Here is a 24,937-nt window from a genome sequence, read left to right on the forward strand (position 1 = left end):
AAACTGCATCCGCTTCCCCAGAAGCAGAACCAAACATGGGGAAGCAGCATTCAGCTGCGATGCGTCACTAGCCCAGAACACACTTCCAGAATACTACAAAAATACCGAGTTTTAAATCAATCAATCAATAAAACTAAAAACCCTTTTGTTTAGAGTCTCTTTGATTAATAACTGGAACATTATTCTACATCTTTGTGTATTTGCTTCACGATTTCGACGATAGCATTTGACAAACTGTAATGTTTATTGCCGGTTTTGTAATTGGCTGATGTATTATGGTTGTATGATGTGAAGCATGTTGAACTGCCTTGTTGCTGAAATGTCCGGCACAAATAAAAGGTTCCTGTGACCCGCAGGAACCTTTGGTTTGACATGTTGAATGTCAAACCAACAGGTTCAATAATTTAGTAATTTGATGGTAACAGACTCACCCGGCGTCCTGAGCTTCGTGCGCTCTGATGATGGACAGCAGGTTGTTGGTCTGTAGGAACTCACACACTGCAGGATAACTGGAGGAAAACATGACAGAATTAGGAAGAAATAAGAAACAAATCCTGAAAGCAGCACTGCGATGGCCGCTATGTGACCAGCAGGGGGCGTCAGTGAGCGCTGGGCTCATGGCTGTGCTGTGCTGCGGGTGCCTGGTTGTTTCACTGCTGCTGTCTCCCCTTAAACGAGCAGGACGTGTCACAACGGCGTCTCGGCCTCGCCGGGGTCGGCTCCGTCTCTCCTGCTCTCCGTCCTGCCGCCACCGTCAGCCGCTCTGCCTCCCTGCCTTCCCTCGCCGTTTCTGAACGTCCCTCCATATCTGGCAGGAGTAGCCGGTCGTCATAGCAACAGAACCGTGCAGTCTCCCCCGGGGACTGTGGGAAATCTTTTCATGCTGAAGCTGAACTGTGTGCGTGCGCTGGCGGAACGTCTCGTTGTGTTTGCTCGCTTGCTCTTCGCGTTGGCCAGATTGTGTTGCCTTTTCTTCGCTTCTCTCTGCTACAAAGCCCTGAAATTACTCAGTGAACCTCGGATGTGATTGAACTCCTCTTTCTGTGTCACGTCCCCAAAATAACGGCCCGAAGTCTACCTGAAACTTATTAGCGTCCTGATTTATGGCAGAGCAGCTCGTCTCACCTGCGCCGCGCGCCCACGAGGCGCCCGGATAATTGAAGCGCACCGAGTTAGGCCAGAGAAAGTCATCCGTCTCTGTTTCGACTGCTCGCCTTAATGACGTTGCTCCCGCAGAGCGGCTTTGTATGCCTGTGTATTGCATTTCCCCAGGCTTGTTTGAACATCAGGTTAGTTTATATCTGTGAGCTTCATAACGCACTGCTCTCTCTCGTTCAAATGGACTGAAGCTGCCAGAGCTCGTAAGGAATATTCAGTTTTATTGGAGGGAGTTCGTGAGCAGCAGAAAAGGGCTGGTGAGAGTATTAAAGGGCCAGTGTCATCTATTTTGCAGGTATATTCTGCCAATCAAGTAACTCTGTTACCATCGGTTGTAGCTCCTACAATGAGCTCAATTGATCCACCAGGGCTTTGCTAATTGAATCTGGCTAGTCTGAAGGAGCAGAGTGAGGGAGTCGTGTAGGTATCATGTTCCGAGGCCCATCCAACCCGACTGATTAAGTTGAGTTATAGGCCGAGCTAATTAGTATGTCACTAAGTCTGCAGTAGGCTATTTGTTACACTGTCAGAGATGCTAACACAACCTTTGTTTTCTAAAATGTCCTATATTTCTAAGAAAAACCTTGTGAGGACCCACCAATTGTAGCCGACACATGGCATTCACAGCTGACTGACAGCGTACAGCAATACGTGGGGGAGAGGGCTCACTACTCCATGCTAGACGCATAGAAGAAAAGCGCCCTTGTCTTTGTTCACTGTTAAAAGAAGGTCGAGTCTGACAGGAAACATTTTCCGAAACCTTTATTTTTGAACGTTGCTTGTGTTGATGTGAGACGTCGCTCTGTGTTTTTGTACCTGTAGAAGTAGGAGCATCCTCTGACCGTGTTGTGGCCAAAGTACTCCTGGGTCTTCTCGTTGCCAAAGTCTTCCAGGGGGTCCGACCAGAGCAAGTCACACATGGGCCCAAACGCTGGAGGCTCCTTGAATCGGTCCAACTGGGACACACACACACACACACACACACGTTAAGTGTACAGACACAAATTCACACCAAGAATGTTCAAATAAAACCTCAGAAACATGAGCTGAAAAATGCTGCTTATGCGCCACAATCCCGTCTTACGGTCGCGTAGCCGCAACCGAGCACATACAGTATGAATCAGAGCGGAACGAGGGCACAAAACACGGCGAACAAAATAAAATAAAATAAACACACACTGTCAAGAGCGGAGCATCTCCATGGCAACCCTCACCGCACAGGAGGGAGAAGATGTCACACCAGCAGATTCACCATGGAAACACTGCCATTAGAGGAGGAAGTGTGTGTTTCTTTGTATGCCGCGGCTTCTGGGAACTGTACATGTTCCTGCTACGGTTTCTCTCCTCGCTCCAGCGCAATCCAATAATTCTTTTATTATTGTTTTTTTTAAGCCATTCATAAAACGTTTCTGCAGGTTTGCGGCTGCCTGCAGGTGTGTTTTCATTGAGCTCATCATGTTCCATTAACCCTGATAGTAGCATCCATGTGGGCTTTGCACCGAGAGCGAACGGAGAGCACCGAGCCATGAAGGGCAGGAAACCTGAGGGCTGTTGGCATGTCGACTCCTCATAGCCAGGTTTCTGACTCCACACTGCCGGCCAGCAGCAGCCGCTCGTCCACATGGACTCAGATTAACGACCGCAGGTCAGCCTGTGTCATTATCTGTTTGAGAATTTAGCTGGAAGATTCAGTTTTACTCATTTTAAAGACACCAGCAATTTATCTGCAGGGCCAACCCAAGGCATAAGCAAACTAAGGAGCCGCTTGGGCCCCACGGCCACTGAGGGCCCCCACAGTGAAGCTGATTTTTAAAATTTTTTTGTAATAATTTCTGTCATTATATCAAAAACACACAATTTCAGTATGAAGTGATTTGTTCTTACAATAACATATATTTGGTCATGTATGTAGAAATTATTTTATTGACAAAAGGAAAACTAATAAATTACTCTTGGGGCCCCCTGGTGGTCGTGGCAGGTACCTCGCCGGTAACATGAGCTGCAATGAGCAGAGAGCGTCCCAACGTCCAAAAAATCTGAAAGTTCATGACAACCAAAGAAGTAGAAAACTAATGACAACATATTAAGTGCGACATGTTTTGGTACTGAAATTGATCAGGTTCGTTTTTTAAGAGTTTGAAGACATTTATATGAAACGTGTACCAATTTTTATGATCAAAATCTGCTGTTTGATGCCGGGGGTCAGAAGAGAGGTCAGGAGAGCTCTATATGGCTCATGAATCAGTTTGAGCCTTAGTCTTTGTATTTCACATTTTTTCCCTCAGGTATTTAATGTTTCCTTTCTGGCTTTGGTATCCGATGACCATATTGAGTTGTTGCTGTGATTTAATTGTGTGGATAAATCTGATTGGTTGTGAATTTGAACAGAGACTGTTGTTTTTGCAGTTTCACTTTTACACACGACATTAACGGACCTGGGGAGAAGAGACAACAGGTAGAAAATATCTTAATTCTCAACGACAGCCACGCGAACGCGCCTGTGTGCGTGTTTGGTTTCCGTCGAACCTTCTTGATGTCGTCCAGTGTGTGGATTTCGGGCGAAAGCCCCCCATGGACACAGAGGAACTGCTGGTTCATCAGCGCCGCCAGGGGAAGGCAGTCAAACGCCTCCATGCAGGAATCGTACACCTGTTCTGAGTACTTGATCTTACCTGGAGGTCAGAGGAGCAGAGAGACATTTCAGCATTCAGAACAAACACACACATGTTCGCACGTTGACAGACAACGCTCCGAACAGCCAACAAGCTAACAAATCCACACCGCTTTTACTCTGACTAAATGGTTGTTTCTGGCAGAAGTCTGTGCAGCTGTTCTCAGTGTTAGTACATTTATGTTCATATAGCTAGCATAGCAGTTAGCTAATGACATATTGTGTTGCAGATTATTTGTACGTCTTAGACCTTTTCAAATGCACAAATACTCTAAGTAGTGTTGCTGTGAAGTGGGATGAATGTAATAGAGAGGCAACAAAAATGATTTGAAAATATGCAGTGCATCTATTTTTCAAATGTTTAGTAAATAGTCTCATTTAACATGCAAAATCAGAACAAAATGGAAGATTTTCACTTCTTTCAATGGCCCAGTCAAAGTCCAGAGCAACATTTAACTGAGAATACAAATACATGCCACATTTCTTTTTTTTGTTTTTACAAACCCTTTAGTTTTGTTCTTTCATTAAAAATTCACACTGTCTGGAGTTGTGATGTAAGCATTTTTGGACTAAGAATACTTTTACAAGGCTGTGTATTTATTCAAACTCGCTACAGAAAAAAAAAATCAATTAACGCTTGAAGCAAGAAAAAACAAACAATACGTCTTTCTAAGAATAGTTTAAAAGAGTTTGTAACAATCTATTTGACACAAAAAGGGATTAAAACACAGCCGAAAATAGAACAGCGGATGCCGATAAGTGAAGATACAGACGGTGGATTTTCAAGGCAAAGCGAGGAAGCTCGTTTCAAACAGAGAAGCAGAAACGGTGACGGGGAAGAAGGGCAGGAAAACGTGAATATTTGAGGGTACCGATAGCAGGAGCCTGTTTGTCATCCTCTCCATCTGCCTGGTGGAGAGCAGGAGCTCGTTACTGCCAGTCCACCAGTTGTCAGCTCCTTCCACGCACTCAAACATTTATGAGGGCGCGTGCGCAGCGCACACACAAACGCGCGCGCTCACACAGATAGCAGATGGTAATTGAGGGCAACCACTATTCGCCACGAGCACCTGGGGAAATTAGCTTCCTCGTCCCTTGGCCAATCAGACACAGAGGAGCACGTCCCCGAGCCAATCATTAAGGGCCAAATTAATTCGCCTCTAATCACCCACACCCGGACACAGGATGCCAAAACACGGCGGCGGAGGCGGACACGCATGCGCGGAGGGACGCGTGGACAGAGGCGGGGTAGTGTGGGAAAGGAGGGACACAAAACCCCAACAGCAGGAGCAGAAAGAGAGGAAAGGCTGAGATGAGGAGCAGAGGAGATTCAACTGGAAGTAGAAAGTATTCGGATTAGGATTAGCTGATCAAATAAATGATCAGCTAATCCAGAGCGAAATGTCGTTGTTTTCATTGGTCATGTTTTAAAGGCCAAGACAGGGAATGACCCTGGAGCAGCCTGGCTGTCATCACGACCACTAATGACAAAAGAATCTGTTGGAGGGGATTATGCTGCATTCAAGTTTCCTGGGAAATGGGAACTCTGAGTTGGGTCTGACGTCAGATCCGAGGTATTTAGTTTGGAAGTTGGGATTTCAACACGGCAGCGCCCCAAAAAAAGTTTTAAGCTTTCTGTCAACAAACATCACTTTGATTGGCTCCTTTTAGAACTTCAGGCGTTAACGGTGATATTAGACGCATTTGTACCTGTGTGTCTTGTAAAATAAAGATTTTTCCACAAAGTCTGTTACTGTTAATGTGAGGAGCAGCCATATTGAAACATAAAGTCTCGCCTTACGACTCGTAACTGGAGGCAATCTCAGTTTTCGGTGGGAAATCTGACCGGAGGATATTCCCGTTTATTTTTCCAACTGGAAAGTTATAGTTTTCCATTTCCGAGTTCAACTCAGAAATGGAAGGATTGCATTAAACCAACCAACTCTCTTTGGGTTCTGACTCCCAGTTTTGCACATATAGACTGAAATGTTTTCTCTTTCTTATTTGTAGCTCAATCGCAGTTTGATCAGACAGAATGCAACTTTGAGCACAAGTATTTAAGCCTTTCCACAAATATTTAATTGGATGTAAATCTGGACTTTGACTGGGCCATTCTTTGTTCTAAACCATTCCAGTGAACCTGAGGATATGGGTTTAGGGTTCTCCTGCTCAAATGTGAACATCTGCTTTGTTCTCAAGACTTTGCAGCCTCCAGCAGTTTTTCTTCCACTGCTCTCCTATATTTAGCTCCATCCATCCTCATTCCTGAGCTGCTTCCCCACACTTTGATTTTGTCAAGCAAGTTTTTGTCATGTTTGCTGTGTCCCTTTCATGGCCTTTGGCTTCAGCCTTACCTCCTCCAAACCTCATCCGTACCATCCTTCAACCCCAACTCTACCTTCTCCTACCCTTATCTCTAACTACTCCATCCCTCATTCCTACTTTCTTTGTTCCACATCCCTTCCTTCCTCATCCTTCCTCGTATTCCTTTCACCTTCATCCCTCCTTTGTGCATCCATAATTTTCTCCCTCAAATCTCCTTCTTTCATCCATCACTTCTGGCACTTTCTTCAGCCCTGCTTCTTTGATTTGTCACCCGTAGCTACTTCTCTCTCTGTAGTATTTGATTGGTCCTCTTTTTCCCCCACTCCATCTAAAATTCATCTGTCGTCTTCTCTTAAAACACCAACAATTCTCTGAAACCGTCACTGTTGTGACAAACTGTTGTTGTGCCGTCGTCCGCACAGAACATGCTGACTTCTTTTCTCCAAGGCTCCAGCTGGAGTCTTGTATTGTCTACATATGCATTAATAAAACATAGTTCCCAGCATTCTTGTTGGAAAAAGAAAGGGATGGGGGGCGGGGGGGGGAAGCCAACGTCTAAAATAACTTAAGCTTTGCATGCCAGAGAGACGATGTCACAGAGGCGGAAAGAGCGTATCATGTTAGGAGGGCAAAGAGTGACAAAACTCACATTCTTGTTTGAAGGTAAAATATTCTGTCAGATGTCTACATTCATGGTTTCCTCGTAGAAGAAAGAGCGTCTTTGGGTAGAGGATTTTCAGTGACCACAGGTAGAGCACACACTGAAAGGTTCAGGAGAGAAAAGACAGACATTAGAAGTTTGTTACCTTTAACAAAAGACGCAGCAGTAATGGGTGAGTCATATTAAAAATGTTTCCATCCCCACTCCACATGGAGTCAAAGTACGTAATCTCTGGTTCAATGTTCCTTAGGAAGTTGAAGAGAAACTACAGAGTTTTGTAGCCATCAACAAAGTTCTTCTTTTAGTTCTGGATGAATACTTTACCACTCCTTTCATCAGAAAGAGTTGTTTTGTTTTTTAATTGGTTGGTTTCTTGACTTTTAAGATGTCAGTAGGGTTTTTGGTCAAGGCCTTTCCAGAAGGTTCAGCTTCTGGTTGCGACATTCAGCTGTGTTTGGGTTACCAAATGATAATAAACATGTTTCAAATTTATTCTGGACATACTTATTCAATGTGGACAACACAAACACATTGGTGCCAACCAGAGGCCTTGTCTTTAAAGCATTATAGCACATAAGCTAATTTCCAAAACCTGTCCACCCCACTTGAACTCAACCGAAGCGCCCTCACACCTTGGTGGCAGACTGAGCAGAAACTTGGAGATTTGGTTCATTCCAGCGCCTTCCAGTTTATGATGGATTAAAGCCTTGGTTGTTCCTGGTTTTCCAGTTTCTTCTCTTCTCAGATAACCGCTGGGGACAGATGAGTGAAACTTTGACACAGCTGGCTGTTGGAACAGAGCAACGACGTGGCACACAGACACAAGTTCTGGTTTTGGATCGGCGAAATAAGGCCGGCGTTAATCAGAAATGAAGCGTCAGATATTCCTGGAATATGGGTTTATGCAAGGAAACCAACCAATCTGAATCTGCTGTGGAAATTGTGATGAGTGGTCAGATGTCTTGCTGGACATATGAAAAGAACCTCAGCACCAAATCACTTTTTTTTCTGTTTCACTGATGATGTTTAGTAGTGATATTGTCAACAAGCTCAAAACAGGACGGCTTGATTGCATAATTACAATTAATATGGCACTAATGCAAGTGATCATCACTGCATGTCCAAAAATAAAGTAATTGTTAAAATGTTGGTGTTTTTCAGCAGCTAACCATGCTAACAGGCGTATCGGACTCCCGTCTCTATTCATGCTAAGCTAAGCCATTTCTTGCTCCTTATTTTTAAGGAAAAGTTCAGTTGCATGAGGCAGAGTCTGAGCCTTTCTCTTCCCATCATTAAACCCAGACTGGAAACTCGGAGCTCGGCGCAGAATCACGACCGAGCTGTTGCGAGGATTTCCTCCCCTGAATGAGCAAGCCATTCTGTAGTAATTAACCGAGCCGGAGGCGAGCCGATCCTTCCCCCGGCCCAAAGATAGACGCAAACAGCTCTCTTTGACAAGAATCGACCCGGATCAGACTGCGCTCATTAGGTTAACGGGAGAAAATTAATATGAGAACGGCCGCAGCTTCGCCTGACATCTTTGCTGACCCAGTGCGTTTTTTTTCCTTTCTTTCTTTCCTTCTTTTCTTTCCTCCGCTCCTCCTGCTTAGCCGGCCCCACAAATGACTCAGAGGATCTTCTTTCACCTTCACACAGTGTCGTCCCTGCTCTACATTAAGTCCCTCGCCTCGGTGCCCTTGGAAAGTGTTAACAAGGTGGCCTAAATATCGCTCCCTCGGCTCGAAATACTCCCCATGTCATACTCCATTGTTGCTCAACAGGCTTGTGGTGGAAAATACCAAAGTTATTGATGAACTGGATGTCCTAAAACCAGCCTTTCTTTTGCCTGTGCATCTGCCACTCGTGTTTATGGTGCGTTCGCATCCGATGGGCCTGTAGACTCGGTTAGACTGGGGACCAAATTTGCAACATTTGTTCCATTTTCAGCAGGTGCGGTTCTGTTTCACACTGCTCCAAGTCGAACGAATGAAACCCTTTGTTTCCCCCCCCCTTCACCTTTGGGGGTGCTGCACCAAGAGCCATTGAAGGAAATGACACACAAACCTCTGAAGAAGACACTGAGCGCAACTTCCCTCTGCATCACATGTAAATAAAAATAGAGCTGGGTTTCTCTTCCGTCTTTGGTAAAAGACCTCTTGCCATTTTCCCCAATGCAAGGCTCTCACAGTGGTTTTGGTTGTTTTTACCCAGAATGCCCTGCACCATAGTTTGCACCCTGCTTTTTGAGAGGTCTGTGATCTGCTTTAGCCCACAGATGCATTCGAAGCACACCAGCGTTCACGTCAACCGAACCAAGACTGAGGATATTAGGTGGACCAGACTTTGCTCTTTTGGTCCACACACTTTTATTTCGAACCTTAACATTTTTGTGAAGGTGTAGCAGAGATTAGATCAGTGAGACGGAACAAAACTCACATGGAAGCAACATTTGAATTTTAGTTTTACTTCTCAATAGGTTGCTTACATAGAAAGACACAAGCTGCAGGACACATTTTTGGTCCTGCAACTTCTTAAACCATATTTTACATTTCATTTCACTGAAATGTTGCAGAACCCCAAATTGGTCTTAAGAAGTTTTTCTGTTCATGGTCCCCCACAATAAAGAGGTGGGATTTACACCCTTGGTTATGTAACACACAGCACAGTGTTGAAACTGTGCCAATGAGGGGGGCAACGGTTCCCCCAGGGTACCACACAGTAAACCTCAGGGACAGCACACCACTAGCCCTGTTTCTCCTGCACGGTCACTGCGTTTGCAGCACAGCGAGCAAAGAGCGATTCTGACTGAACGCACACCCGAAACAGACCAGTATTCTCTTGGCTGCGCTGTTCCTCACCTCAATACTGAAGTAGCCCCTGTCCACATAGTCCCCAAGGAAGAGGTAGCGTGTGTTGGCAGGAGAACCTCCCACTTCGAATAGCTTCATCAGGTCGAAGAACTGGCCGTGGATATCGCCGCACACTGTGGAGACAGCAGTGGGCACATGTGAACAATCCAGCTAACAGACGTGGGAGTGTTTTTGCTTCGCCGGCTCCATATGGCCCGGCTTGCGTCCGCAGCAGCAAAACCGGATCTTGTCCCGACTGCCGATCTGAAAACGCCACTCATCAGACTCACAAACAGAAGGACTCAAGGGTGTCTTTATTTCTTTCATTTATGTATTTTAAAAAACCTTCGAACTGAATTGCAAAAAAACGGTGGATAATTTTTTCCATGTGTTGTCGAATACCGCTCTGTGTTAAGCTTCTATTCCCCCCCCCCAAAAAAATAAAAGAATCAGTGGAGAAGTACCTGGTCTCAGTACACACCTACTTGAACCAGATTTTGTGGTGCTACTGCACACTTCATTGTATTTCAGTGGGGTTTTATGCCACAGGCCAACAGAGTAGCAGATAATTGTGAACTAAGAGGAAAAGGACACATGGATTTCATTTACTCACAATGAAAGTGTGTCCTAATTTGAAGATCTATATTTTGGTGCAGTTATATTCAGCTTCGCACATGTAACTACCAACAGTTTGGGTCATCCCTCAGCGCAAATTAGCTCAAGTTTTATTAAATGCTACTGTGGCAAAATTTTGTGATTCAATCTGTATTGAAACACTTAGGTTTGTTCTTTTAAAGAGCCGTTTTGGAAGGTTGCAGACTTCTGACCGAGAGGATGAACTAATATTAGCACCCGTAGTGGAACTTGTAAAACAATTTCACAGCAAATTTCATTTTAGAGGAAGAAAAAAAAAGGTTTTAAGATGACAACATAGAACTTGTTGGCATAAATACTTCTAAGATGTTTTCCAGACAGTGGAACACGAATGCAGATCGATTTGCAGGACCTCGGGACTGTCTATCTGCAGAATCTCACCATCGCCATCTGTCTGGTCTCTTCCTTCACTTTTCGTCACATTTCCCCAACTCAGCGTTTTTATTATGATGCCCGCTTCCTTCTCTCTGTCTGTCTGTCTGTCTCCCACTTTAAGGTCTGCTCCTGCTCCAAAAGGCTTTACTTTCACTTGACCTGGCAATCGGCAGTGACCTGTGTGTTGTCTCCTCAGACTTCACCCCGGTCTCCTCTCACAAGCTTTTCAAAACCCTGTCAGTTCCAGTTTCAGCCCTCAGCTTACTTGACAATCACAACCATTCTGAATATCTAACCGGATCCAATCTCTGCGCCTAATGTTCATCTGCGTTTCCCTGGCTCGGGCAGGAAAGCTTTCTTTCTGGATCAGAGTCTGTGCGGAAGAGGAGGAACCTGACAGGAGGAATCAATATGCCGCTCGTCGGGAGCGAAAAGGTTGGCGGACCTCTGCACTAAGCTGCTTATGATCGGCTGTCTCTCCATCTGCCCGTCTGTCTGTCCTCGTCCCCGGGGATCTGTACCTGTGAAAGCTGAGCGATGTTCCCACACTGTGTGGGCAACAGCGGCCCACGCAAAATTATCTCACTGCTCACATTTGCACACACACAAGCTGAAGCAGACGCAAAGGTGCATTAACCAAACAGAGTCAATAGGTTGTGAGTGTCTCAGTCCGACTGGCTGTTTCTAAAAGACGTTTGTTTTTTAGTCTTTTATTTCGCTTTCACTCTATCGTCCTTCCCATGACATTATCCTCCACTCAAAACATTAGCAAGGCCGGGAAATACATGACCAAATCAGCGAAGTGGGACTGAACTGCACTCCATTTAATAAAGGCCACAAAGTGTCCAAATGACAGAAAAACATCACAGAGAACAGACTGAGAATAATTTGGGGCTCAACGGAGAACGCAAGAGGAAACAACCCTGTCATCGGCAAATAACAAATTCTCCTAACAATCACAATGAAGTTTCTAATCAAGCCACTTAACAAGTACATTGGTTTTATGGCATCGGAGCAGATTCAGTGTCAAATGTTTAGAGTTTAAAACCCAGAGTTAGTCGGTCCAAATCTTACTCGGGTGCTAAATAAAAGTGGAAAATAACTATCTTCAGCTCATACATATTCAAGCTAGTGCCAACCTGACACGCTGAATATTTAACTCTCATGAATGTTCAGCTGTCTCCACTGTCGACGCGCGTTAGGATTGCATTTCTTTGCCTGGAAAGCATGTAGCATCACCGATACACTTCGTTGGAATTAGCGATTTAACGGCAGAGGCTTGAAATTGGGCCTCTGAAGCTCCTGCTCTTTCTGAAACTCCGCCTCCGGGAAGTCATCGCGACATGGCTCCCCTATTAAACACATTAACATTTTTACAAACGTTTCACTGAGAAGTAGCTTCTGTAATGACCTCAGCTGTTCCAACTGGTGTGCTAATTGCGGCTGGCTAGTCTGAAGGAGCTCAGTGGGGAAAGCCTGTCCTGTGAGGTGGAGGCTTGGAAACTGGAGCGTGGTCCTTGAAGGCGGAGCATTCAGCTGTACAAAACACCAGCTGAATGCTTGCCATGGAGATTAAAGGATTTCTTAAACAAGTGACACTCCAGGCCTGTTTTTGACAAGGGCATAAAATAACATGACGTAAGGCTTAAAAAAGCCAATTTTTATATTATACTACGCCAGTTGGTCCCTTTCATGAAGCTAGCTTCATCTTTTAGCTAAGCACTAACGTCAGACGAAGTTCATAAACCGTCTCATCGCTGCTGCACAGATCTGTTTTACTCTTCCCCAGTCCTGGCCGCAGCTCCTTACCCGTGACTGGCGCCTCAATATCCAACATGGTGCGCTCCTGGCGCAGGATGGCGGCGCCCTCATCGATGATGCGCAGGGCCACGGCCTCCTCCAGCCGGCCCTCCTTTGTGAGGTGAGCTTTGAGCAGGTCCACCCGCGGGCGGCCCTCCGAGTCAAACACCTCCTTCATGGTCAGCCGGTGGGCCAGGGGGAAGGGGACCGCTGGAAGGAGGAAGACACAAGAGAGTGTTATTCAAGATGGCCGCGAGGACTGTGAGAGTAGGCACCTGGACGTGAAGAATGGATTTTGTGCGTCTTTGTTTTTTCTTTACGGGGTTTCTTCTGGGAAAATCTGAATTTTTCAGCTCGATCTTGTTCACATGTCTGGCTCTTTTTATGCATGCCAGTGTGTGAGTGTGCAATCTGGAGGTCTGTGCTCGCCACACTGACGCAGGGGCCTGCCCGAGTCATCTACCCGCCTCTGTTCTGCAGTAACGTCTTTCTTACATAATGAAGGCCCCCAGGGCCCTGCTGGAGAGAGAGTGGGGGTGAGGTGGGTGGACCCACGGTGAGTGTGATACAGCAAGAGTGCGCAGCTGCACGTGAGGAAGCACACACATGGAAAGAAAGACTCCACTAAACACTCTTACGCATAATTACAGACCAGGTTTGGAGCAAGGAAAAAAAACATCTATAAAATTTAGAGAGAAACTGAAGGGGTAGGGCGCCGGGGCGCAGGCGTGCATTATGTATGACACAATGGTATTAAGACAGAGGGCAACGCATGTTGCACCTAACACACACACACGCAAGTACAAGTTCATAAACGGTATTGTTATGTAGGATCCACAGAGCCTGTTGGAGCCCCATCAGTGCTAACACAGATAATGGCCTAGATCAGACACTAAAACTAGGCCTGGCTCTCTTTCACACACACAGTTTGTCTTTCTATCTTGACAAAGACTGTACCTTGATTTCCATTAATTGTTCATTAATTTCTTTGGCCTAACTATGACCTTAATCCTAAACCTAACCATTACCAGTACTTGCCCAACCAAGTACTGGTACAAACCAGCATCTTGTTCTACGCTTCGCTTCGTCCAGAGGGTCTGGGCTCTCAGCTTGTGAGGATTTCCCACAAACCAGCCAGAGAGTATTGAGTAAAGTTCAAAAGAAATATTAATTTATTACAAAAAATCCAAAAATCATTTCAAAATGATAAATCGGGCCCAAAACTGAGGTCAACATAACAAATTACAACTCAGGTAGCAACACAAAGAACTCAAACAAAAAACTGACCTAACTAACAAGACATGAAGAGAACTTAAATAGTGGCTGATCAAACCACTCCTAAACAAAAGGGATAATTAAACACGCACACAAAAAACAAACAAATACAGAGAAACATTATTAAATCTTTAAATTAAATAAATATTAGAACTGAACTAACTTTCAAAAAAAAAAAACATTAAAGAAATAATGAAACTAAACTAAAAAAACAAATTTCCCCCTCCCTGGCGAGCAGATGGAATGGCCCACTGGAAATCATCTTAATTCCATCTGTAGCTCCAGGGGAAACTGGTAAACTCAAACAAAAGAAGTTTAGTGTATTTAACAAAAATTACAAAGAACTGAGAAATAAAGTTAACTAAATGGGTGCACTACACATAGTTAACTAAATTGGTCAAATTAATGAAAACAAATTTAAAACTGAAAATCTAAACTATTCAAACAAATATATAAAGTAATATTAAAGAAAAACATAAAACAATTACTTTTATTCTGTGACAGCAGGGACAGCTGTCACACAGCTATTGAGAAACGATTGCTTCCTGGAAGCGTGGACTCTGTTGAAGTTTGTCCGTGACGTATGTGAAGCGATTTGACGTTTGTGGCGCTTACTGGAAATCGCCTGTGCTGGAAACAACCATTCTCCATTGCAAAGAAAGAAGCACCTCGCTGACCGAGGCAGCTGTTTAAATGAATTCAACGTCTGGTGGTGTGATCAACACGGACTGAACGGCTCAGTTCACTTCCTTTGCTGCCGTTGCTAAAACTACCCAGAAAATTTTAATCATGCTTCACAACCTCTCCTTCTGTTTGGCCTGGTAGATATGGGAATCCAAGTCAGTGGGAGAAAACCCAGACTGAGCACTAATGGGAAATGAAAATTAAGCGATATTCCATAGTGAGGTAATGGTTTGCCTAAAACTAATCTAGACTCAATTCATACCTTAGCCCAGATCCTTACCCAATAACACTGCTTCTTTTGGTGTTGTTGGGTTCGCTCTTTATGGAAGCCATGAAGAGCGAACCCAACAACATAGTGTGAGTTAGGAAAATGGTCTTCACAATATACCAAATTCAAGGCCACTCACACATTTCAACTCTGTCACTTTGTCTCTGATTAGCAGTTGTCCCTTTGCTCCTTCTTTACCTCCATTTCACCTCCTTTTTCTCTTATGGCGTAAATCTTTCTTATTGCTGCTTAACTGTCTTGACTCTTAAAATCAGAAGGCTTAATTCAGTGGCTTCTTTTACTTTGCTGAATTAACCCTAACTCAAACCAAGACAGAAACACCCCACATCCCACAAACACCACAGTCACTCCTGCTCTGGTTTTTTTTTCCTCGTACGCTGTTCTCTCATTTAGGCCATCACAAAACATTTTTCTCCAGAACCTATTTCGGGGAACATCGAACCTTCCGGGACGCATACGGACTCGCTCGAGCACATATTTGGGTACCCCTGAAGTATCGGAGGGAACCTCGGGGGCCGCGTGAGATTGCAGTTGTACTTCCTCACACCCCAGACCGTGACACTTTTACGTGCCTGGAGGTTGAACGGGACACACAAGAGCACCCTGGGACGTCCCGGGACCCTCGGGCGGCCAAGCGCCGGGGGCTTCTGTTTTCCTGCACCCCAGAACGGCGGCTCTCCAAAGCTGAAACCAGCTTTGCATAAGAAACCATGGACTGATTAATATTTCAAAAGGTTTTGGGCACTGCAGGCTGTCAGATAACACAAGCCAAAAGAAAAAAGAAAAAGAAAAAGAAAAAGAAAAAGAAAGAATTACTTGTGCATGTTAGAATATGTGTAACTTCTTATTGAAAAATAAGGCAGCCAGTAACAAAGCATCCAATATGGCTTCTTGCACAACTGATGGTATATATTATTAAAAAGACAGACACATATCTGTGTTGCAGTAGATTTCCAGCCAGGGCTTAAAGCTTCAGTTTGGGTGCATGTTGAGGCATTGAGTGAAACTCTTAAATTGTGAGAGGAGTGTGAAAATAGGGCAGGTATGAGAGAGCGGAGAGCAGCTTGGGGAAGGAAAGGAAACAGAGTTGGGAAACTTTCAACTAAAACAAGAGAAGAGGGTCTATTCGTCATCATTATCATCATGAAACTGCTTCAATGTTTGATGGCAGTCGAGTAGTTTTCAATCACATTTTGCCAAAATGTTGAATTAAGAAAAAAAATCTCCAGAATGAGAAGAACAAGCCCACGCCGGAGTTTAGCATGCTAATTCTTTCTAAATCACGTCCCACAAACATGCATGTTGTGTTAATAATCGGCGCTTGGTTTCCTCCCCTTCGTGCGTTAGCCCTGACAGGGCCGACGCGCGCCACACCTCCGGACCAACATCGACCGCAACCATCTGAGCGATCAAACTGGAAAAACTGATGGATTGATGTTTTACTTCTAAAGCTTTTTCTTCTTCAAAGCAATTTTTTTTCCCAGGCACAGTAACAGATTGATCCAATGTTAATAAATATTTAATTGCACACAGAGGTTAGTAAGCCTGGAGCTGAGCGCTTAAGCATGAAAAGTGTGTTAGAGCAAACAGTAAACTCCATGTTTTTTTGTTGTTGTCTTTTTTTTTCTAGCTCACGCGTGCTGTGGAAAAAAATCTGGGACATTTGAAGTTTTGACTCAAGTTTTACAAGAGTGGCTTTAACAATGAACTATGCTGCAATGCCATTGTGTGGCTGGAGTAATTATCAATGTGACATATCAAAGCTGGAGGAAAATGACAGATCATCGCAAATCCAATCATGTATTGGATCATCAGTGGATCATGTGTGAAAAAGCTTCTGTAGCTTCACGCAAAAACAGCGGCGGAACTGGCATGACCGCACATATCTTTGTAACCAAACAATAATCTCAACCTTGGAACGCTAACTTTGCGTCTTCGCCTGTGAAGTGCGGATAGCTTTCATCCAATTTTTATTTCTGTTTTGTTTTTTTTAACCACAGTCCTGCCGATGAACCACACTGCAGGGCTGATGTGACTCGGTTCACCACAGGTTGACGCTATGTACACAACAATAATCACGCAGGCCAGACATGAATGAGGCTGCAGTCCTTCGAATCCTGCACACCGATACTCATGGATTCACCACCACTGCTCTGGAATCGAACCACCACGACAAAATACTACCTCATACGATACGGTTTTCTATGAATGCTCAGAACTTTATAAAATCTGTAATGTTCAGTCTGTGTTTGAGAAGTCCAGTTGAAGACCTTAAAGCAGACTTTATGTTTTAGCAAGGTTTCCGTCCAGTATCCAGGGGATATAGCCAATTTAAAGTGAAGGTTAGGTTAGTCTGGTAGACTCGATTTGATTCGAGACCAAAGTTACGTTTATTACATTTTTTTTTTTTTTTGTTGGTGTGGTTCGATTTCACCCTGCATCATGTCAAGCAAACTAAACTATTTGAAAAACTTGTTCCCCCTCCTGGCTGCACCAAGAGCTACTGACGGAGATGACACAAAAACCTCTGAAGAACACACTTCATGGAACTTCCTTCTTCAGAAAGTGTGAACAAAAATAAATTTCAGTGGGCGGTTTCTTGCCCTAGCGGCAGACTCTTGCGTTTGCTTTGGTTGTATTTACCCAGAATGCCCTGCGCTGTAGTCCACTTCCTGCTTTTGGAACAGTCTCCGGTTCGCTTGGTGTTCACATATGCATTCAAACCATGCCGGAGTGCGCTTCAATCGAACCGAGACTGCAGTGTTTAGGCGAACTAGAGATTGTTGTTTGGTCAGCATCAGACTTCGTTCACACCTCCCCAAACAAATTCTACCAAATGAACCGGAGCCGAATCACTTCAACCTCAAAGTTGCCCCATCCTTTCAGCGCATCTGTCTCTTCTGGTCCAAAGGAGGCAAATTTTCACTGATTTAACCCAACATTGTGTTGCGGGAGGCAGCTGATACAGACCCTCCATTCCAGGTCAGCCTGCGCTCGCTTTTATTTTGCTGAAATAAATTGAGTAGCGCCACAATGGCTCTTCAAAATGCAGCCAAAACAGAAAGGTTGAGTCATTTTCCCCCACAGAACTGAAATGCAGGATTTAAAAATATGTTGGCTCCAAATATGGAAGTTATTATTAGTGCTAGTAGTGAGAGTTTTATCCCAAAACAACCTCTATTGTTGCTTCAAGTGATGATGGGAATCTGCATGACACATGAACAAAAAGATGCACAGCGAGTAAAACACTGACAGGGCATGAAGATCCTTCATCCCATGTCAAGAGAAGATTATGTTTTGGTTTAAAAGTGTAAGGTGTGGATGAAAAGAGCACACCTGGCGAATCCTGATTTGATGTCCGGCTAGTTGGATGAAGCTTTCCTGTCCTGCTGTGACCCAGTAATCGTGACTCCAAACATCATGACTTTATCTATCATCATACAATCTTAGTAAACAGATTTTGGTTCATGATTGTCTTTGTTAATATACCAGTTAGAGCTTCTTTAAACTTCAGTTTTCAAGTGCCGATCACAAATTTCAATTAACGTGTGGACTTTGACTGAGCCATCCCATCACAGACAGATGTTTTGATCTAAAGCACCGAATGATCAGGGTTGTTGTTTTGCAGCCTCCAACAAGTTTTCTACCAATGTTTCTATCTTCTGGTAAAAAGGTGCCCCACATCATGATGCAGCCATTACCATGTGGCAACCTGGTGGTGCAGTGTTAGTTTTATTTACCATAAGGCATTTTGCACACATTTCTCTACCTGTTTGGTGGATATTACATGGCTCATTTCAATAATTAAATGACATTGTCAAAAATGAAAGCAGAAATATATAAATGACCCTATAAATAAATCAATATACTGGTAAAATTTAAATATATAACTAATTTAAATATATTAGTTCTTGGAACTAAACTGAGAAATTAAATATAAAGGTCAGTTAAATTATTAAACATGAAGCAAAGTTCTCTTTTTTTAATTAATTGAAAATTTTAAGTGTATTGATTTTAGTATTTATGTCACTTTCAGTCCTCCATATGAACTTTCAGTCTACCTATTAACTATGTGAAGTCTGCAGGCAATTTCATTCAGGGGTATAAGAGTAAAGTGGGATGAATACAAATGCATACATAAATATATACATATATTTCTCCCACAGAGTTTAAAACCATGTATCCCGTCTTGTTCTGTTCTTTTGGTCGGTCACATAAAAATCCCAACAGAACACATTCAGATTGTGACAAAGTTTAAAACCGAGGTATGAAAACATTTGGAAATCTTGAGCTCACATTCAAGAGTCGTAGCTCAGACTAAGAGAAAATCTAAAGCACACAAACTGGGCGCGGCAGAGCGGCCGCTCAGACCAGCCCCTCGCACAGAAATAGCTGCTAACGTTTTCATTAATCTGGAACCTAAGCAGTAGCTGCCCCATTTTCCCACGAGGACAGGCTCCTGCGAACCAGAAGAGTGCTGTCAAGCAACAACAACCAGACGGGCTTTAATTCGAACTCTGTCACGGCAGACCTTTCTGGTTAACATCCAAGGCGGCGGTTTGCTTTCAGGTGGCGATGCTGCTGCTCCCAAGTTTGAACCAACAAAAAGGGAAGTTAAAAAATGTCCAGAGTGGGTTACATCCATCAGCTAAAAACACACCGTACACAGTCACATCAGCAGCTGAAAGGTTTTCTTTGCCGACCATGCTGGCGGGTGCAAAGTGGATTTCACCGCTGTGAAAATAAACACACAAAGTACCAAGTATTTTAAACCTGCCTCAACTCATCTGAGGATTCAGGCGCTTTAGTTGTCTCTGTCCTCCTTCTTCTGAAACTTGTTTGTTGTTCAGGTCGTTTGTTTTGCTGCCTTCGATTCGCTGTAATACGTTTTACATGAGCGGCAGCCATATTGGATACCGAATGAGCTGCTTGGCGACCCCCGGCTCTGTTTGAATCCCAAATCCAATGGAAGTTTTGGTTTTCCATACAACCAGAAAGCACCATTGACGGTCTACACTTTTGAAACAACCTTTTCATAAATTTTATTGCTGATTTCTTAACAATGACTGTTCAAATGTACATTTATGTTTGCTAACAACCCATGTTTGATGCACCGACCTTCCTCTTTAGGTGCGGCTTTAGGTCGCAGGATAAGTAAACTTAAGAAGAGAAGGTTTAGGAACTTTTGTTCTTCCTGTGTTTATGTACTAAATGCCTAGAAAACATGCAACAATAAAAAGTTGATTCGCTGTTGATTCATTCATAACTAAATATAAGAAGCTAAGAAGTACTACTGTGTCCACAGTCAAAAAAATAAAGGAAAATATATTTGACATGACTCAGCCACCCTGACGCAAATAAAAGATCACTTCAATGCCTCAACTAAAATATGTCGCCATGAAATAATGAGATCAACAAAGTGCCTTATCCAGCTGTATATTTGTGTTTATTGCTAATGGCTGAGCTTCAACCACCCTGGCAGGTTCCCCTCTCTTTTCAGCCAAGATCTTCATCTTTTTTTTTTCTTTTTCAAGGGGAAAACCAGTTTTCTTGGTTCTTCTCATCCCTTCTGGTCATCTAGTGTGCCAGTAAGCTGAAAAGTCTTTTGTTTTTTTCAAACATTTTCCAACAGCACCTTATAGTTTGGTTGATTTCGTCTGTGGTAAAGAGGGGTTTTAGGAAAAACCATTAGCTAATGCGAACACATTGTTAATAATAATATAATGTGCGTGGTTAATGAATGAAAGAATTGGTCGATTTAATGTCTTAATCTGGGAACAAACTCCAAGAAAACTGCAACACGGCTGAAACACTGAGTTTGTCGAGTTGCCTTTGATTGATAATAACTGGAACATTGATCAATATTTTGTGATGTGTGTTGATGATTTTAACAAATGCACTTTGCAGAACATAAGGTCTGATTTCACAATTGGTGACTATTTAATGTGATTAAATGTTTGTCCACTTTAATCTGGATGGAATGTGTTACTCGAAGAAAACTTGACCGATTGATAACATCGTGCACCTCGTTCAACATTACAGTTTAATTCACACACATCTGTCGTTTTACCTCAACTTCACGTGAGGACATACAAAAGCTCAAAATAAGCAAACAGCTGAAAACTTTTTCAGCATCTTCCCGCAGAGGTTCTTGATTCTCGGCCCATCCTCCGCAGGTGAACTCCTCTGTGAGGAATATCTAAAACAGCACAGCTGCTGGCTCAGCCAAAAATCTCCACATCGCAGAGAAGAGAGAGAGAGAGAGAGAGAGAGAGAGAGAGAGAGAGAGAGAGAGAGAGAGAGAGAGAGAAAGAGAGAGAAGAAAAAAAATCTGTGACATAGCTTTCAACCAAATCTCTTAAATTTGTTCGTCCGGGCCTAATAGCCTAACTGGAGCAGAATCTGATCTGAATCAGATTGTTATTGTGCACATCGTCTCTAATGGCTAAAGTTAATTATGGGGGGATATTTCATCAGTTTAAATGACAGAGGGAGGCCGTCCGCCATCAGGAGGTTCTGCTGCGGGAGGCAGGAAGTGACAGCAAAGCGAGAACAGACTGATCGGAGGAATGACGACAGAAGTCGGCCATGACGCGTCTGCCCTTCATTTGAGCCTTTTATTGCAGAGGCTGCAGGAAAGGACTGATTTGTGCCATGAAATTAGCTGGAAGTTGCACCATTTAGGTAGAAACGCGGTTGCTGTTGCTTTTCTGCAGCTGTGTTGCATAAACAGTTGAATCCAGATGTGACACAAACTGTCAATCACCAGTATTATTTCTAGTTACATGTCTGAGTGATGAGACTTTTGTATTATTCTTGCAAGTCAGAAGGTTACATACTTTATATGAAGTTAATATTTAGTAGAACTTCCTGATAAATTCTAAGACTTGGGTCAAATCTTTTGGTTTTTTCCTGCCCTTATCCCTCCACACAGAACTGATGTAACATAGCAAAGTTTGACTAGCCCTTACAAAACTTGATAAAGCAAATTTATAGTCAGATTGTTACGTGTGGCCACTCTAAAACATTTACTCTGTTGCCCTTAAGTAATTCTAAGTAATTGGTGGCATGATAGGGGGATCACTGTCCATTTGGACGACCAAAGGTTTAACTTTCTGGCTGACGTCTTGAGATATTGCTTTAATGTTTCCATTTGATGCCATTTCTGTTGTGAAGTACAACAGAAATGTTTCCTCCATACATCCAGTTTCCACCATGATGTAAGGACGCTCTTTATGTAAATTTCAGTTCATCAGACCACAGGACATGATCCCAAGAACGAAAGTAGTGTGTTCAGAAAATGTAATCCAGATTTTTATTTGCCTTTGGAGTAAAAATCTTTTTGTTCTAGAGTTGATTTGAACATTTCAGTCCTGGTGTACAGAACCGATCTGACGTCCTGAACAGTACGACGATGATATTCTCATCGTGTTCACACCTCCTCATAATTGAATGGATGATGGTGGCATCTTCAAACACCTGGAAAATTATTCTCAAAAACCAAGCCCGTTTGTGTAGGTCCACAGTTGATTCCTAACCCTAATCCTAATCCTCGACTGACTTTTCATGGCCCTATGAAAGCTTTACAACGCCATGACAACACGAACACAAATAACAGACTTAAAAATCACTCTTTCACAGCAAACTTTAAGATGGGATTAGGACAAATAGACTTCATTTGTGAAAGGTGGTAAAAGCTCTTTACACTAGAGCCACATACAAATCAGCAGCTGGGGGCTAAGTGCCTTGCTCAGTGGGACATTAACATGTAACAGTAGGAAGCTAGAGTCCAACCCACAACTTCCAGTTTACAAGAACAGGACTCTCCTCACTCTGCTGCAGTGCCTTTTGTTGGCACGCATCTCTCGTGGTCCTGCGCTGCCGAATTAATATCTGAAAGCTCACAGCTGGGCAGGATATCAACACCTCGGCTTGTGATTTATGAATGGCTGAGGGCGCTCAGAGAGGGCTCAGGTTTTGCCGCTTTACGGAGGAAATGTTTTGTGTAGGTGGCTACTGTCTGGTCAAAGTCGCCCAGGACCCGTTGCCATGTTTACTCTCTCCGGGAGCTCGTAAAATGTTCAGGATTGGCTCTGCTCAACGCTTGCCTCTGCGTGAATAAACGACCGAGGGAGAAATTCACAGATGAAAGAATGAGAGCAAGAAACGAGGGTGCATGTGACGGAGGGAAGACCCAACCGTCCGCGTGTCTTTGTCTGTGTTCGTCTGCCATTTTTGACCTATATCTGGTCAGCAGATTTGTGGTTCTTTGAAGGTGATTTTATGGGGATGCGGGACAGCCGATGAGTGAGGACCGGGCCGTCAGTTTACACAGCGGCTCACACTAAAACAGAAACAACAGCCCTTCCCTGAACAGCCTGTCCTCATTAGACAATCCCTCTCTCTCTCTCTGGAGTACCTTCTCTATAAATAGTCCCTGCCCTGCCACCCTCCCTACAGGGCAGAGAGAGGCCTGTCAAGGTGGAACCCCCGACCCTCAAGGATAACGCCAACACACACCCATACATAACCACAATTAACACTTAAAGCTGAGAGAGATCAGGACAGAACGGGACATGAAAGGAAGTTCGCCAGAAGAGCCCCCAGGCTTACCGGAGGGGACTTTTCTGTGTGTATGTGTGTGTGGGTGTGTGTGCATAAACGCATCCATGTAAATGTGCGAAATAGATACAGCTTTCTGACAAACTTCCCACTTGTGTGCTTATCTAGGCCGAAGACTACAACTCCCAAAAGAGGCGTGTGGCCAGCCTGAATATGTGTCTGTATCCTTTGATTTCACCTTTTGTGAAATCTTAAATGTTTCCACATGTTTCACTGGAATACTGTGTAAGAGAGCGACACAAAACTATGAAGATGTTGAAGGAAAATATGTGCGGTTTTCACAATTTTTGTAGCTAGACATCTGAAAAGGGCAACATCCATTTATATCTAGGCTGTTCAAAAAGCAGGTACTGAAGCTCGATTCCGTTTTTTATTTTTATTTTATTTTATTTATCTTTTTTGCTGAAATCTGTTTTTTGTTCTTATCGCGGTCGTGCATACGACTAAATTAAACCCGACTCGGACTTCTGCGTGAACGGTTTACGACTCCCGTATGCGCCGAAGAAGAACGCTGACGTCGCGCAGCCAGCGCACTGTTTACAGAAGCATTGATAGAAGGAGCCGTTTGTGGATCGATTTCAAAGTTCACTCAGCAACGAGAGCCGACTGTATCAGTGAGCATGAGCCGGAAGGAGCTAACAAAAAGACAGCACAACTAATAGTGAAGCCATTCGTGGAGGGTTAGCTGAGGCTGTATCTGCCAGACAGGTATACGCTGTCAAATTCAAAAACAGAGTGTCATGCTGTGGGCCAACTTTTATGAAAGTTGTTAATGTGAGGCTGTTTTTAAAACAATCCACCCACTCTATAAAAACTGGTTGGCAAAAGATAGTAACTGGTAACTAGAAAATTCCTGAAGAAATTTAACCGGGGCCCGCCAAAGTGTGCCCGGCGGTTTGGACCCAGCGTTCTGATGCTAAACATTAGCATCAATGCTAAGCTTAGCAAAATAAAAAATAATGCGATCAACATGGACTTGAACCATGTTCGTAATTTTATGCTAATTTTACAAATATGTTCATTTTATTGTGAATACTGTCAGCTGTGAACTGTCAGCAGCATGTGGCCCATCACTAGCATGTTGTGTGTAATTGACTCCATTCAATATACTAAATATGGCTAACAAGTAAGAGAAATAGCAAATACCTTATTTAAGATAAAAGGGCTCTGCACACCCCTGACCTGAGATAATGAGACTTTTTATGATCTCACAACCAGAAACTCTGTGTATCTTATTGGTCAAAAGCAACAACAAACAAACAAACGCATAATAACTCGTGTTCAAAAGAATTACTACTAATAATAATGACTTTAATACTAATAATAATGCATTAAATGTATATAGCATTTATTTGTTTGTTTTTTTTAGAAATCTCAAAGAGACTTTGCAAGAAAAGAAAAATGACAGACAACATAACCAAGTAGCTGAAAATTGAAAAAGGGTTTTGGTGGATAGACCAGATGGGGGACTGAGAGTTGGAGTTCCTGACACTTTGAGACAGAGGGATGGGACGGGGGTCGTTTGTTTCTCATGGGGGTCAGGAGGTTAGAGTCAAAGGAAAGAAGGGGACAGG

General features: G+C 43.5%; 1 protein-coding gene across 3 annotated transcripts in view; it reads right to left on the minus strand.

The window, feature by feature from the left end:
- The window catches only part of ppp3cb (protein phosphatase 3, catalytic subunit, beta isozyme), a 43,488-nt gene that overhangs the window by 13,055 nt on the left and 5,496 nt on the right, over positions 1 to 24,937 (minus strand). For all 3 annotated transcript variants that reach the window (XM_055034200.1, XM_055034198.1, XM_055034199.1), the window contains exons 2-7: positions 12,503 to 12,703; positions 9,674 to 9,798; positions 6,804 to 6,915; positions 3,685 to 3,830; positions 1,975 to 2,114; positions 432 to 509 (exon numbers count right to left, since the gene is read on the minus strand). In XM_055034200.1, coding sequence (XP_054890175.1) covers positions 432 to 509; positions 1,975 to 2,114; positions 3,685 to 3,830; positions 6,804 to 6,915; positions 9,674 to 9,798; positions 12,503 to 12,703 — 802 coding nt within the window. The remainder of the gene's footprint in view (positions 1 to 431; positions 510 to 1,974; positions 2,115 to 3,684; positions 3,831 to 6,803; positions 6,916 to 9,673; positions 9,799 to 12,502; positions 12,704 to 24,937) is intronic.

The sequence above is a fragment of the Poeciliopsis prolifica genome, unplaced genomic scaffold, assembly GCF_027474105.1.
Source record: "Poeciliopsis prolifica strain line A6 unplaced genomic scaffold, Auburn_PproV2 SCAFFOLD009, whole genome shotgun sequence".
NCBI classification, from domain to species: domain Eukaryota; kingdom Metazoa; phylum Chordata; class Actinopteri; order Cyprinodontiformes; family Poeciliidae; genus Poeciliopsis; species Poeciliopsis prolifica.